The sequence below is a fragment of the Lissotriton vulgaris genome, chromosome 9, assembly GCF_964263255.1.
Source record: "Lissotriton vulgaris chromosome 9, aLisVul1.2, whole genome shotgun sequence".
NCBI lineage: Eukaryota > Metazoa > Chordata > Amphibia > Caudata > Salamandridae > Lissotriton > Lissotriton vulgaris.
The window spans coordinates 486,942,614-486,959,539 of NC_141697.1; the positions used below are offsets into that span (position 1 = coordinate 486,942,614).

The window sequence follows — 16,926 nt, forward strand, 5'->3', positions numbered from 1 at the left end:
ACCCTGAACAAAACTGTCCCGGCATTAATTAGTAACACCTGACCCAGGTGGGTTGGTAAATGAAAGTAAAATGAATTGGCATTCCTGCAGAGAAGGTGATGGGTATTGCAGGTGAGGGGAATCCAGTGATAGCAATCTATCGGTGAAAGGGATAGAACCGGATTCACATCCTTAGTTGAGGTGAGGAAATTTGTGTGATTTGCTTTTGTGTAATGATGCAAAATTCCACAAAAACTCAGCAAACGTCCACTAACTTACACGAAACACAGCCTTTAGCACTATATTCTAGTGAAAAATGCATCCGTATATGTTTGCATCCGTATGTCCATTTTGGATGCAAGTGAGCATTTTGTACTAAAGAAGAAGCGCAAAAAAACACAAGTGCTGTGGACAGCAGCCTTCTGATTGTTTAGTTGTTCGTGTGCCACTGCACTAACAGTTTGTAATTATACCATGCAGCGTAATGGCATGGTTTTGAGAATTTCAGGTAAGAAGCAAAACATACAGGGATGAAATTAAACAAGATTATGCCGGTATAATCATAAATTCACCCAGGCCTAATCTTTAGGTCCTATTCATATCTAGTGCATATCACAGTTCAGAAGCTTACTTTTGTGTTGCCGTGCAACACTAGCTTCTAGGATCAAAGCTACAGGATACCTTACTGTCTAACCTAATACTTCCACTGGAGCAGTCGAAGACCCTTAAAAACTGGACCCATAAGCGGTGGTCCTGGGAAGCTGCTGTCAGGCATTGGATGAATAACACAATCTTATACCATGGCAAGTAGCAATTTTGAATGATGTTCTTTGTTATAAGAAACTTCTTTAAATAATAAAAATAAATCCATTTTGAAATCTTTATTTCGACCAATAAGATCATAAAAGATATACACACATCACAATCACATGAAATTTATACAATACATAAATAAAAATAAATCATACCTCTGGGCTTGCTGCCCATGAGCTATCTGTGGCATCATTTCCATCAGAGCCCTGCATGCCGATGGCAGTCTCCATCTCCAGGCTTCCCTCTGTAGCTTGTCGACTGAGGCTGCCAAGTGAGGTGGCATCCCTTTCAGCCACTTTAAGTCTTCCAGCGCTCCTACCCTCAGAGGGTGACCTTGAGTCGAATGATGTGCGGTCTTCATCGGGAAAAGATATATTATCTTGGTAACTCGATTGGCTTAGACCATCCAGTTCTATTAATTTTTAGAAAAAACATCAAATGAGTTTTCAGATTTTATAATTGTTTCTTTTTTTTATGTTTCCTATCCACCCGTATTTTGTGTAAGTTATGATCAGAAATTATGTCATATAGTCAATATGAAGGAGCAATAATTGTAAAATACTAAAAATATAAAAGGTTGAGTTTTTTTTTTACTTCATGAACCAGTAAATCAAGCTTATACTAATAAATAATTTCAATTTTAAAGAATTTATATACTAATTTAATAAAAATATAATATTTAACTTGCAAACCAGACTTATGGCCTTATTACGAGTTTGGTGGTCCAGCTTCATCACCGCCACCGGTGCCCTGGCGTAAGGACAGTCAAGCACATGGTGCACCCGCCTTTCGGATTTTAAGTTAAATTCAGGCCGGGCAGGTGGTGCTGCAGCGGTCCCACGGCAGCAGCTCTATTAGGCTCAAAGGAGAGCCTCAACAGCCTACCGCCGCTATGACAGCGCCTGCAGCACGGTCCTGTATGGTGTGGGATGCACCATGTTGTGCAATTCCAGGGATTAAGCACAACTTGTGCCCCCCGCATGCACCCCCAAGCCCTGAAGTGGAAGGGGACCTGTTAAGGCCTGTGAAAGCCCCCTTAGTTGCATCCCTGCCACCTATTTTATGGCAGGCTCACCGCCATGAAATGGGCGGTGGAAATGCAATACAGAACATACTCAGCGCTGCTGCGGCGGGACTGCCAGCATATTCCTGTCCCTTTCTGCTGCACCACTACCTTGGGATCCTGGATCCAGGCGGACGCGGCAGTCCTGTGGCAATCCAAGCATACCCGAAATATGCCAGGCGGACTCGCAGTGTTGGCAGAGGCTGGACCGCCACCGTGAGTACGGTGGTCCTACGTTCGCCCTAAATCAAAACACTGAAAAGGTACAGAATAGCACAAATAACATTATTTTTTTTAAACCTACAAAAGATATATAAAGTTGTAAAAACAGACAACAAATCACGCAAATTTCTCTAGGAGACAAGAAAATATTTTAAAACTGAAATATAACATACTACATGAAGTTGTTATATCAATGTAAATGGAGTTTGAAGTTTACCATGTCTGGGTAATTAAACCATAATATTGTTTTCATATGATAAGTTTACACTTACAAACATGTCTATCACTAGAAAAGCACAGGAATAGATGTATGACTGGACACCCAGACACACTGACAGATATGGGAATGAGAGTGGGGCATTTTTCCTTTGGAATCCCCAACAATGTTTGACTCCATGGCCATCTTCATCACACTTACAATCAGCTGCGGCCGGTAGTGGGAGTACCGGCTGGGCGGTGACGTGGGGAGGGGGAGGGGCAGGGTGGGGGGTAGTAATGTATGGATTAAGGAATTTAACAGGTAAGTAAACATATAAATAAATAAAACGAATTTCGTTGCGGGCAATGCATCACCAAATGCGATGCAGTGCACGCAACAAAATTCGTTTTATTTATTTATATGTTTACTTACCTGTTAAACTATGTAATCCATACATTACTACCCCCCACCCTGCCGCTCCCCACGTCACCGCCCGGGCGGTACTCCCACTACCGGCCGCGGCTGCTCACAATTAATATCCATGTCTGGCAAAATAGGTTTCAAAAATCACCTAAGGGGAAATACAATTACCGTATTGTAAACGTATTAAGCCCAGGTGTTTTTGTCAGATGTTTTGTTCCTGAGCAAGGCATGAGAAATAGCATGCACCTCTGTTTTTTGGGAGTGGAAAAAAGGTGTTCCACTTTCCACAACGTTTTGTTATCACAAATTAATCCAAGTATTAACCTAAAGAAATATATGTGACCAAAACCACTGGACCGAGCGCAATTTACACAGGAGTAAAACTTTGAAATCTTATTTCAGGTTTAATGTTGCCCACAGAATGAGACTGTTAGCTGTGTAAATATTTCGAGGTGGGGTGTGCAGCTTGGCTATTCCACCAAAATATTGAAAAACATATTGTGACACAAAAATATTGTGTCAACAATATTGTCAACTGGAAAATATTTGTGGACAATATATAGAGGGTAAGCATATAATTTTTTAAGAATATGATTTGCTTTTTTTAACTTTAAATCATTGTTTATAACTTTGAACATTGCTTTCCTTAATATAGTTGTAAAAAATTACAGTTTTTTATTACATTTAATATATATTAATTATAGTAATATTAACATATATTACATTTATAATATTTGCTTTAGTTAGTATAGTCTATAATTTCTAATGCAAAATGTACTGTTTTATAAATGTAACTAGTAATTTGTAATTTAGTAGCTGGCTGTTGGGCTTGTAGGGGATTAAGATAGGAAGTTATTTAAAATATAAATTGTCCTATTTTAGTTTTAATTGTTTATGTTAAATACATTATTCATAGCAGATTAATTCTTTTAATTTCTTTATTGATTGTTTTGATTATTTTTTGATAGTGAGTAATTTTTAAAGTGAAATTTAATTTCATTTAAATTTAATTAGTTACTTTTAATTTAGTAGTGGGTTGTTGGGTTTGCAGGAGATAATGGTATGACATTAATTTATTGTTAATTAATGTATATTAATTAAAATATTGATTGATAATTAAATATGTACATTCTGTATTTTATGACTCATTTTTTTCATTTATTGTTTTAAAATAATTGTTACTTAGTTGATCAGTTTAATTATAACAATTAGTAAAAGGGCTTTATATTCTTAATTGTTTTACTTTTTGTTGTTTTGTTTAATAATTATTTTAATATTAGTAATGTTTCATTTACACATTGTTTGAATTGTATTTTTATTGGTTGTGTTTATTTTGGGTTGTAGGAAGTGAAGTTTATTAATTTTAAATTTTGTTAATGATTTATATATTTTTATTTATATTCTAATATACTTTTCCAATTTAATTTCAACTTATTGATAATGAGTATATTTTTATTCTAAATATGCTTAAATGTTTTTATTGTATTTTATCTTTCAATTTTTTATTTATAAAAACTTCAGGACTTCGGATAGTACATTTCCCTGATCTTGTGAGGATTGGAGTAGAAATAGTAAATCTAACCCCTCCAGAGTCAATACTTTCCCTAGCTTTATTTACGTTGTAGTGGGAATAGTAAATGTGTCCCCTCCAAAGTCCAACACTTTTATAATGTTGGTGACGTTGACATCAGAATAGTAAATATGACACCTTCAAAGTCCAGCACCTTCCCTACAAAATGTTTATTGTGGTTAGTTAATGTTTATAATTTTTTAATTATTACAATATTTGTAATGTTAAATATTTTGTAATTATTTACCTAGATTTATTATTTTATTGATTTTGCATTCATTTAATTTTTTATTTCAATCTGATATACGTTTTTGTTTAAGATATGTCTTGATTGTAAGGTCATTATTAATAGTTTAATGTATTTCTTTAAATCGTTTACATATTTGTATTTGTTTTAAGTTTCTATATAATAGTTTTACATACTTTATTAATTAAAAAGACATTTATTTTGAATTGCATTATTATTTTATCTTTATTATATATTTTGATAAACCCTTTCTTTGTTGACGATATTCTGGTCCATGATATTTTGATTCCTATTTCTGTAGTATACATACAAAGTATGTAAACTCAATATTTTTGTTGGCGATATTTTTTACACAATCTTAGTTTGTCACAATAGTTTGGTAGACAATATTTTGTCTTAATACTGGAACTTAGTCAAGAAGGTTAGGGGAGATATACAGCATTTATTATGGAATTGAAGACAGAGCCTTACATCAAGAGGATGGGTGGAAGGATGGATGGATGGATGGATGGATGGATGGATGGATGGATGGATGGATGGATAGATGGATGGACGGATGGATGGATGAAAACTATTTATCCAGCAAAACAGTAGGCATTAAGGGGCAGATGTACGACACTTGCATTTAGAGAGTTGTAAATTGCGACAAATTGCGACTTGCAATTTGCGACTCGCTAAATGCAATGTACAACAGTGTCTCAGACACTGTTTGCGATTTCCAATGGGGTCGCAAATTGCATGCCTCATCGATATTATTGAGGCTGTCCCAATTTGCGACCCCACTTAGAATGGCTAGCACTCCCAGGGATGGTGGCCAGCTGAGGTCCGCAGACCACCTGTGACTGCTTTTTTAATAAAGCAGTGTTATTTTTAAATGCGGCCCGTTTTCCTTAAAGGAAATATACTTTTAAGTTTCATTTTTTTAAGGTCAGGCAGTGGACCCTGCGACGACTGCCAGCTCTTAAAAAATATTTGCGAACTCATTCACAAAGAGGAAGGGGTCCCCTTAATTATAGATGTCATTTCTATTTGGTGATCCTCGGTCCAAACATCGAAAGGTTTTTAATTGTTCAGTGAAAATGGCTCTATCGAGGATATCAGAAGCATTTTTTAAATTAGACTACAGAGTGCACAGCACAGCATTACTCCAGCACACCGCTCTGGTAAAGATAATGATGGTTGCTTTGCACACCCGGACACGCTTCTCTTGAAATGCAGAATAAATGGAGTGGGAATCATTTTCAGATGTTGATGAAACGGTACGCAATCTGAGATTTGTGTATCATGATCACTTATTCGACAGGAATGTAGTGCAAATTTAAAACATACTCTAGGTGAGATGTTAATGGGGGCTGTGAGTTGATTTCGCCTCCTCTTCATTCTCCCTTGGAGATCTGTCTTGATTTTTGAATTCTTCATTGTTACCTCTCCTGGTTACAGGTCTGGGGTTTGGAGCATGGAGCCCTTCCTTATTTCTTATTTGTGTTGATATTACACTTTTCAGTAATGCTCTCTCAATCACTTTCCTATGACTCGCCATCGGAGTTGAGCACTGTTATCTGTTATTTTGCTGCCAGTAATGGACTGCTATTTTTCCATCCTGGTGGCTTTTACTTTGTATTGTTATGTGTGCACATCTGCACTCGAATGCTTTCTGGTGATAGCAGTTGGCATTGCATTGCTATACTCCTTCAGGATGTAAGCATGTGCAAACTTGTACTTCTATTGTCAGACTTTTTCGTCAGGGCACACACTGGCACTATTGCCACTGGACCTCTTTTGTCACTGTCCTGCATTTTGGAAATGCTGTTATAGGAATCCAGTACTTTTCATTACAAAGATGTTGGTTTTTCTCCAAGCTGCCTAGCAACAACTTATAGTAGGCCTGGTGCCAATTAGCCTATTGTTCTGTCAGAATTGGGTGGGTTGAATGAGCTTGAGCTGGCCCTATAACTTCTTAATTTGTGGGTGAGACTACATGGTATTTGAACTCGTGTCATGTAGTTCTTGTATTGGTTGGCTGTCATTCAGTGGCTATCCTACTATTCTAAGTGCTGTCCTTTTGAAGAGCAGATCATACCTCCTAGACTCCCCTGGGAAGTTCAAGATCCTCGCGGTACCTAGAAATGATGTTCTCAATTGTGCCGTATTCAGGTCTCCAGCCGTCTTTGTTGTTGTCCGTAGCTTGTTCATTATGTTTGACCTGACTCCAAGGTCAGGTGTGCCACAAAGTGGCACCATGGCAATATTATGTAATTTTGTTCCTTATCTGTTGTGTTGTTATTATGAGATACCCTCTCCAAGGTTGTGTTGGTTCTTTGTGCTTTCTACCTCTTTTCTCGATTGTAACATGGTTTCAGCAAGCATGACTTGGATGTCGCTAGCTGACAATATGAGTCTGTGATCTCGGCATGTGTATAGATGGTGGTGATATTTCCACTCTTTTCCTTATGATATTGGTTTGAGTATCGTCTTTCCTGGAGTCTAGAGACAATATGCCTCCTGGTACACTTACCCTTATTTTTCTTCCCTCATCAGGTGGATGGCTGCGTTACTTATTTGTTCTAAATTGTCATTTGTTGTAATATACAGAGTATGGGCTTATATTTTGGAAAGGAAAACTCAACCTCCCACTCTTCCATATCCATCAAATTAAGTTGGGAGGCATGGGGAGTACAGCCCGACCCGTGACATCAGCCATCGTAGCTGAGGTAAAAGGGGGCTGGCGGAGTTGCATGTGACGATGCTGAGAATTGACTGGCCTCTCCGCGTGGGAGGCCATGCACGGCTGACCAGTGATTGAGCCCCAGAATGAATGTGTCTGGTTCCCCGATGATCCTTCTCCCTCTGTCACCCCGGGCGGGTTGCTGCACTGACAGATTGGAGGTCACAGACTGGCCCTGCCTTCGGTTTATGGCTTAGACTTGCTGGCCCGGATCCCTGGTGATGCCCTGCAGGCCGTGGTTGGGGCTGTATGGGTTTCTCAGGTACCGCAACAGAGTGGGCCAAGGCTTAAGTAAGGACTATGTCTCTTTTTTGTCCCATGTCCAGCCGGACAAAGGAATATTTAATACCAAGAATTATCAAGGATTTACAAATACGTGGAAGGAAACAGATAACAAGGCACAAGCCTGTACCAAGTGAACAAGAAGGACAATACAAGGGGAAGGAATTGACAGGCAAACAGAGTGGAGCAAAGGGTGGCTTACAGTACAATGTAATCTTGCGTAAGCTCAAACCAACAGTAACTACAACACATGTTATACAATTGACAAGTGCAGTACTGTTAAAACAGTCGACGTGACGTTTTGATCCCTATCTCCAACAATAAACTGGGATCATCTTCAGGACTACTGTGCTACACCTGACGGAACTCACCACGCCCGACTCGGAGACCCCATTGCGGACCCGACGGCATCAAACTGCATTATATTGTAGCTACCCACCAAGCTTCCATATTGGAACCTCCCTCCCGCCTCTGTGCGCAGGTTGTCGAATACCGGCCAATTACGCCTAAAGGACGACGCTAACCGCCCTAAGAAAGCCACCATAAGACATTCTGCAAAACCCAAAGGCTTTTTAATTTACTCAGGCAAAAGCACCAATAGTAGTCCTGAAGATGATCCCAGTTTATTGTTGGAGATAGGGATCGAAACGTCACGTCGACTGTTTTAACAGTACTGCACTTGTCAATTGTATAACATGTGTTGTAGTTACTGTTGGTTTAAGCTTACGCAAGATTACATTGTACTGTAAGCCACCCTTTGCTCCACTCTGTTTGCCTGTCAATTCCTTCCCCTTGTATTGTCCTTCTTGTTGACTTGGTACAGGCTTGTGCCTTGTTATCTGTTTCCTTCCACGTATTTGTAAATCCTTGATAATTCTTGGTATTAAATATTCCTTTGTCCGGCTGGACATGGGACAAAAAAGAGACATAGTCCTTACTTAAGCCTATGTTTATCAATCATAATTGTATCGAAAAAGTTTAGGACCTGTGTTCTTTACAAAAATAGGATCCCAACGAGGGCCTCGAAATGACCACCTCCCCAATGATGGCTAGGTTGATGAACCACATAGATAGGGATAACATCCTACAGATTGCCCATAACCATGGCCCGTGGAACTTAGAGGGGCAGGAAGTTAATATCTACCCAGACTGCACCTTCCTAGTCCAACACCAATGAGGAGGCTAAACAGCCATCAAGAAAATACAGCGCCAACATGAAATTAACTATGCCCTTCCGGGCGAAACTCAGAGTAGAGTACAAAAAGAAAGATGCATTTATTATTATTTGACTAGGAAGAATGGCAGTGGCTGGAGTCCAGGAGGCTTTGGTCTGGCTAGACGGGTCCTTCCGGGAATGACTCGGATTGAAAGCAGCAGAAGGGCCGGAGATGGAGAGATGCAGGTGGCAGATGTTCCCCAACGAAGGCACAGATGGAGGTGGAGCAGGCAGTGTCTGCCGTTAGAAACTGCATTGATGTCCTTGACAAACATAGATGGAGGGTCCTTGCACTGTGGGACGTGGAGGTGGGAACGGATTCTGTGGGTTCAGGAAGGGAGACTGAGGGAGGGCAGCTTCCAGTGATCACTCCAATGTCATCTGAACATATTGTCTGAGCCTAATATGCACTCATGCAGAGGATCCGTAAGTACGTCTGTTGTGGGACAGACACGAGAGTTGAGGTCCATCAACTGGGAACTTGGGCCTAGGGCCTACTACTTTAACATGACTGTACCGGGCCTACACTGGACCAGAGAAGAGCCAGCATCCTATAAGTGGTGTGATTGTTACATTTGATATATGACCTGTAGAGGTGCAGTGCATGAATAGTGCAAAGTACATTTAGTTTCTCATGTTCTTTAGGTTGAGGGATCACACGTACCATGAATTGGGGGATGGTCATGTTCCGGATCACAGCATGGTAAGTTAGGGAGGGGGACGTTTCTGGGGAGGTATCTAATTGTTATACTGGTATGGGAGCTACACCACCCACACATGCAGCAGATGCAGTGCTCACACTATCAGAGTAGGAACAGATCATATACCCAACTCCAATGGCTCTGGATCAACCGCATGGCTTGACCCTAGTCTCATGGAATGATAACAGTCTTGGATCAGGAGGTGACTAGAGTCTTCACACGATATAAGGCAGACATAATATTTCTCCAGGAAACTTACTTAGTGGATGGACACCACAACTGCTTCGGAAGAGGTAGATATAGGGTGGCCTCTTATGAACAATACACAAAGGTTTCCAGAGGGGTGGTTATCCTCCTTAAAAAAATATCTTCCCTTCCACCTCCACCACACTTGGTCATATGCAGCAGGCTCGTACACGGCTGTGAGAGGTGAATGGGAGGGGGAGACGGTAATTCTTCTGAATGTTTATGTGTCACCAGGTCTGCAAACACAGACGCTTCAGAAACTGGACAGTTACTGCTGTGCTTTCCGAAGGCCTTTACAATCATAGGTGGAGACGTGAATCTAGTGCAGAATACACATCTAGACAGCATGTGCACCAAGTTGGAAGGGGAGGCCACAATAGGGATATTAGAAGGCTTTGTGCAGGCCTTCGGATTAACAGATATCTGGAGGGTCCTCCATGGACAGGAGCGGGCCTTCTCCTTTTACGCACATTCCCATATGTCCTCTAGACTAGACTATATCCTGACACCTAGAGACACCAGAGGTAGGTTCTTTGTAGCCAAATATTTGACAAGGGGGATCTCGAATCACACCCCTCTACAGGTCAGCATTGCCACCGGGATGAGTGAATAGCCCCGGGGTTGGAGGATGGCCACCTGGAGGCTAGCCAACAAGCCGGTATTGAAGGATCTTGATAAGGCTATTGAGTTATATTTTTGTGTAAATGAAGGCACAGTGGTTAGTGCCAGTGTAGGGTGGGATATATCAAAAGAGGAAATGCCAGGACTCGAATTCAGATCACAGCAGCTTATTTATTCAGCTGATGTGTGCCCTCTTTGAGTTACTTCAAGAAGGTATTTGTGCAGACTTTTCAAAAACAATTTTTTCAATACATATTTACATTTTATGATGCTTCAGAAGATTAAACATTTCTTTTCACTGAGGAAACAATAAGAATATTTCAAAACATGACAAAACAATTTTTTAAGACAAAATGAAATAGCAAAACGTTCAAATGCGATTACAATTTCAATCCGGTTGGCAATAAGTCATATACACCTAGACTGATGTTGTTACAAATGATTTTTACTTATGAATTGGCATAATGGGCAACCCGGCTTTAGTTGCGGCGCCCTGTGATTGTCACCCCTTAACATTTGGGTTCATTCGACTTTCAGACAGCCGTATAGCCGACGCGTTTCCAAACCCTTCCTTTTCCAGTGGGGTTCTTCTTCAGGGCTGAGCTGTATGCCTACGGTGTGAAATTGGGGGACATTTCAGTATCTCCTATTCTCTACTATTTAACATCTTTAATGTAAAGGAAAAACCTTTTAGGGATTTTGTACCTTTTACAACGTTGTTGGAAGCTGGAATATTCAGGCACGGGACATCAAGTTATCCATATTTTGTCACCATTACCTGAGTGGAATTAAAGGATGGTGGTTTTTTTGGGGTTCCAACTTTATCATACTCATCAACACATGTTAACTGTTTTTGCGCTACCCTGTCACTTACTTCTTTTGTTCCTGATCCCTCGTAGAGGTGAAATGGCCGTTTGTGGGAATCTACTTAAGGTTCCGCGGTGTTGGGGTTCTGTTTAAATATGAAATACAGATCGAATTTATCGCCTACTCATTGCAGCGAATATGCCATTGTTATACGCGCTGTTGTGCAACCGTGCTTACTTGTTATTTTGACGCCACAAGCTGACCCCGGCACTGCTGTACTTTGCGTTGGTCAAAGCGTTTTCGTGGACACGGTTAACTATTCTGTAAACAAAGGTAAATTGCCGACCATTACTCGACATTCATTCCGCTTCGGTTATTATTACGCGAGGGCAACGCGTGCAGAGTTTTTATTCATGATTATCTTACCTCCATCTATTGAGGCGATGTTTAAGAATCCAAGGGGCTGCGTGACGCTCACTCCTACCGCTGCTGTGATACTCCGGTTTCTAACACAGGGCGAAACTCTGTTTCCTGCTAATAAGTGGTGCTGGGCATTGTGGGAAGTGTAGTCTTTCCCATTCGTACCATTTTTTGGATACACTTTTACATTATTGTAAGCTGCTAGTAGTGACTGGGTGACTGGCGCAATATGTTACCTGTCAATGAATTTATATATTAATGAGGGTGGGTAAACAGAGGACTCAATAGCTTGATCTTTGCAATTCCGAGATTTCATTCAGTCCATCCATCACGCAATTAAACCTAAGGATTAAATACGCTTCTTTTTTTAGCAACATGGTATCAATATTTCCTCCCCTCGGGGGGGCTTTCATGGCTTGTAGCACCGTCCATTTGAAGTCTGTCTCAGTATGTTGGTGTTCCACAAAGTGCTGTACCATCGGTGCGGACAGCACTTTATGTCTGATTCTGGACCTGTGTTGGGCCAGTCGTTGGTTCACTTTTTGGGTGGTCTTCCCAATGTACAACTTGGGACATGGACACATTATTGCATAAACTACGTTGTGTGTTTTGCAGTTTGAGAAACCTTTATGTTTCCATTTTGTTGCGTTGAATACAAAATTTTCTAGCTATCGCGACAAGAATTTTAGATTCTATTAAGGACACGGAGGCGAGGATTATGCTTTCTCTATTTCTTTACTGCAAACACAGCAGCCAATTAGAGTAAAACTACAATAATAAAAAACATCAATACCCATGAGGCTTTGAACCACGCCTCCTATGTAACAGCCAATCACTGCAATATCAAGTATACAAAGTAGAGAGACACTAATCTGTCTTCCTCTTTCTTTGTGCGAACTCAGTCCAATAAGAACAAATCAAGTCTTAAACTCGCAACGGAGAGATGAACAGTTCCATAAGAATTCTCAACGGAGAAATCCACAGCAAACGAAGAGAACCTCTTCTGTCAGGAAGGCAAGACGGCTCCATCTGGAGTAGACAATCCATACTTGTTGGAATCATTTCCTAAAACAGAAAAACAAGGTTGAGAAAAGGAGCCCACTACTACATTTCTCACTGGGTGGGCATAAAGGTGTTAAACACTTGTAACATCAAAACAACTTTACAGTTGCATAAACTGTCCCAACGGGTGGGATAATCCTCGCCTCCGTGTCCTTAATAGAATCTAAAATTCTTGTCGCGATAGCTAGAAAATTTTGTATTCTATGGCAGGACCGGAGGCTTCTGATTATGCTGGTTCAAAGCTCAACCATCACAGCATCAGAAAATGAGGAATTCGCTATAATAAAACACCTTAAACCTTGAATCAAAAGACCAGTCAGCTGTATTGAGGATATCTTCCAACCTGGAACTTACCAAGAAGGCTTCGGAGGCCATAACCCCTCTGGCAGAGTAGGCACCATAAACAGAATTGTCAATACTTGCCCCCGGTATCACCCCTCCAACCCACCTAGCTAAGGTGGCAACAGAGACTGGTTTGAATGGTGTCTGGACAGAAACTAGCAACTGACCCGAATGGTCAGATCTGTGACTCAAAGTACAGTCTTCATAACATTCTAAATATTGTAAAACACATACCATGTTATAATGAGGAAAGGAAGGATACTCCACTGAATGAGACATAGTCATAGTCCGTTGTGTGATCACAAAAGAGGTACCTTGAGGAGAAAAAACATCCTACCAGGCAGGCCTAATGCCCGTACATCAGACACTCTTCTACACGAAAAGAAGCAAAGCACATAGAAGGCTTGACAGAAACCTGATTTAAAGATAATTCAACATTATCCGTCCAGGATTCCAACAGGGAGAGAGCTTAGAAACCTCCCATACCATGGAACACCAAGGCCGAGGAGGAGTGGCCACTCGGACACCCCTAAGTAACTCAAAACCATCAATAAAGCATGACCAGCAGAGAAGGCAGGCCTGAAAGTACTAACCCATCTGAACGCAAGGCCTGACTCTGCAAAGTCCGGCAGGAAAACTCAAATTTCGGTAATGTTTGATCCCACTTGATCCATCCGCCTTTGAGGACACCAACCCACTCATCGCTCCCATGAAGCAAATATCGCGTTCCGGCAGAAGGAGCCCACGCTTGTTGTAAAAGATGGCAACCGCCTGAGAAGATTCTGCAATGCTCTCATGCCGCCGGAGAGCATCCATACCACCCGTATTAATTGATGCTGAAGGGCCAGAGGGTGGTATGGCTCCACTGGGACCAGGAAGAGATTCGGGACATTGAAGCCGGAACGGAAGATCCGCAGATAATTCCAAAGTGTGATGAACCACGAATGATTCTACCACAAAGTTATCCGTAACACCAATGAAGCTCCCTGCCGGCGGGCAAAGGCCGCCACTCCCGGGATCAGAACAACCGAGGAAGACGTAGCTCCTCTAATGCCCCCAATGGTGAAGGAACGCGTCCGTTCCTATCGCCACCGGATTCGGTCTCCGACTGCAGAACAGGGGAAGTTGGACATGGAGACGAGAGGCAAACCGATCTATCTGGCAAGAGCCGCGCACATCCAAGATCTGAGCAAACAGCGAGGGCCGAAGCTTCCAAATGCTGAAATCCCATAGAATCTGGATTTCCAGTCCGCCACCTGGTTGAGCGTCCCAGTAAGGTACTCTGCCACAACCGAAATCTACGGTCCAGGCATACTGCCAGAGTTTCTTCACTATGGTCACAAGCAAGCGGGACTAGTTCACCTTAACTGGTCGATATATCTCACCGCTGAAACCCTGTCCATTCGAAGGAGGACGCGACAATTGCTCTTCAGGGGTGAGATAGGTCTGATGACAAAATAACCGACCAACAGTTCTAGACAGATAATGCGTAAGTCAATTCTTTGTCTGACCAACTATCTCCTGTGGTACAATCCCCCACAGCGAACGCCACAGCCCTATTGACTGGAGGTTGATTCGACAATCACGTCTGGGGCTGCGCTGAAAACTGCCCGGCCAACCCAGGCCAACATGCTTCAACCACCCTTGAAGCCCATTCCGGGTTTCCGGGGACAGGGGATAAGCTGGTCGTAGTGAGAACTCTTTGAATGTATTAAATCTTGAGACGTTGTAAGGGCCTGATAGTAAGGGACCTGAAAAAGTGGTTGGAATCGAAGACGCAAGAGGACCCACTATTCCTGCAAGAACTTTCTGAGAAGTGAACTGGTTGGACAAGGTGGCTCTGATCTCCTACTTCATGGACCTGATCTTGGTTACTGGAAAGATGAGATGGGTCGAGATGGGCTGTAACAGGAAGCCCAGGAATCCAGTCCTTTGACATGGAGTCAGCACAAGGTTTTAGGAAAAGATAACAGAGCCCAGATTCGGTAACAGGGGCATCGTCCCCTCCAAGTGAGGTAGAAGCAGAGTCCTCTCCTGGGTCAGAATCAACATGTTGTCCCAGTACACAATGAGACGGACACATCTCTCGCAGTCGGGAAACCACAGGCTTCCGGAGTGTGGGTGAGACCCACGGGGCTGATGACAGGCCCAAGGGGAGAGTTCGATACCGTACCAACGCCCCATCTATTGAAACTGCAGGAATTTTTATTGAGAGGGGCAAAACGGGACAGTGAGTTATGCAGTCTACAGATCCAGCCGGACCCTCCAATCTCTTTCCAACAAGAGACCGCTCAAAGATGGACGCCACTCCATCTTGAAGTGGCGAATAACTATAGGGGTTGGAACCTCTCAAGTTTAACACCAGGCGATGGCCACCACCATTCTTTTGCACAAAAGACATAGCTGCAAAACCCTTGGGAATGAAGGGTCCTATGGCAAAGGCTCGCACGGTCAAAGCTCTTTTAGTCGTGAGTCTATAAAAACTCCTTACGTGAAGGGACAAGGAGAGTACGGGGAGGAAACGCTGGAAGGGGACAATCTAACAGTTGTATCTGGTAGGCAAGATGCCTATATCTTCGGTTAACCCCCCTGCTGAAACGGCCGCTGTAGCCGCGTGACCTTGAAGGATAGAAGCCAGCTTGCTCCGGTTCTTGGGACAACCTCTGCCACGTCTAGGGGCATATCCTTGTTGAGGACAAGTAATTGGGTAGCGGCCGGTCGAGCCTCCGCTGCTATGCCCGGCCCTACCAGAGACCTGGTGCAGCACTCTTTTCAATGGAGCCTGAGAGTTGTCGAGGGAAGTGAAAGCACTGATATTGTATAAACTTGCCACCAAAGAGCTGGTCCTCTGCCAATGGCCCAGGGTCTGATTAAACCAATTCCACTAACAGTGGATCTCACCTGAGGAGTATGGAGTTGCGTCTCTCCGAGGCCAGGGCGCAGTCACGTTTTTAAGCCAGTAAAACCGCCCTTCGCACCCACCCAGCCAGGACCACAGGGTGGATAGCGTCACCCGTCTCCTGAGTTTGGAGGGCTAGTTCTAGAATGTAGCTGACTGGGCCGAAAGGTCAAGGACCTTGTCCTGGTACGCCCCGAGGGCGTGGCCAATCCCCTTCTTGGGATCCTTTTATATTACTGTGAAAGGTAGTCAATGAGCTATCTATGTTGGGATAAGAGACAAAAAGCGGCAAGGTCTGGATACAGACCTTCTGACTGCAAACAGGTCCTAACCTGTTTGTCAAAACCCCTGCGCAGGAGGGTCTGGAAATATTTTGCCACCGCAGGAGGGGGAACCCAATCGGAAATCTAGGGTGGATAATGACTGAGAGGCCAAACAGGACGGGAGAAGGACTAACAGGGGAGGAAGCGTGCAACGCCTCATTGCGCACTTAAGAGGCCTAGAAGCCTAGGAGTAGCCAGGGTTGGTAACTGTACCCTTGGTGGTGTCCTGCACCGTGATAGGAGATGGCTGAGGAAGGGCGAGGGACTCCCTCCGGTACATTTCAGTAGAGTCGTACCGTCGAACGTGGGAGTGTACCTGGGGCCAAGAGGAACCTGTGGGGGCAATCGCCAAGGGCAGAGGGGTCGGGTCAGGGACAGTGGACGAAACTGGTGTGGGCTTATCAGGGACAGACAGGTCTACCTCCTTATTGAGTGGTAGCAGGGCTGAAGAAAAAGGGCCTAAACCAATTTGATGGTAAGTGTCTTGTTACTGAGGTCCTGCATGGACTCATCTGCATAACACTCTTCGTCGCCCTGGTCAACGCACGCAGCAACCTCCTTTAGACAGCAGTCATAGTCTGCCATTCTCGTCAACAGATTTGAGAAATCCAATCAAAATCCCCAGAGGGAAGCATAGTTACCAGCCTCGAAATAAGGGCGTCAATTGGGAGCAGTGCCAGGCGCAGGAGCCAGTGAAGGAAACAATACCAAGTCACAACAGTCACTCAAGAGAGTAAACAGTCCCTTTCTAGGACTAGCGGAGGTA

General features: G+C 43.0%; 1 protein-coding gene across 2 annotated transcripts in view; it reads right to left on the reverse strand.

Moving 5' to 3' along the window:
- Positions 1–16,926, reverse strand: part of SYT16 (synaptotagmin 16) — a 352,243-nt gene that overhangs the window by 121,518 nt on the left and 213,799 nt on the right. For both annotated transcript variants that reach the window (XM_086937942.1, XM_086937943.1), the window contains one exon: positions 948–1,204. In XM_086937942.1, coding sequence (XP_086794068.1) covers positions 948–1,204 — 257 coding nt within the window. The remainder of the gene's footprint in view (positions 1–947; positions 1,205–16,926) is intronic.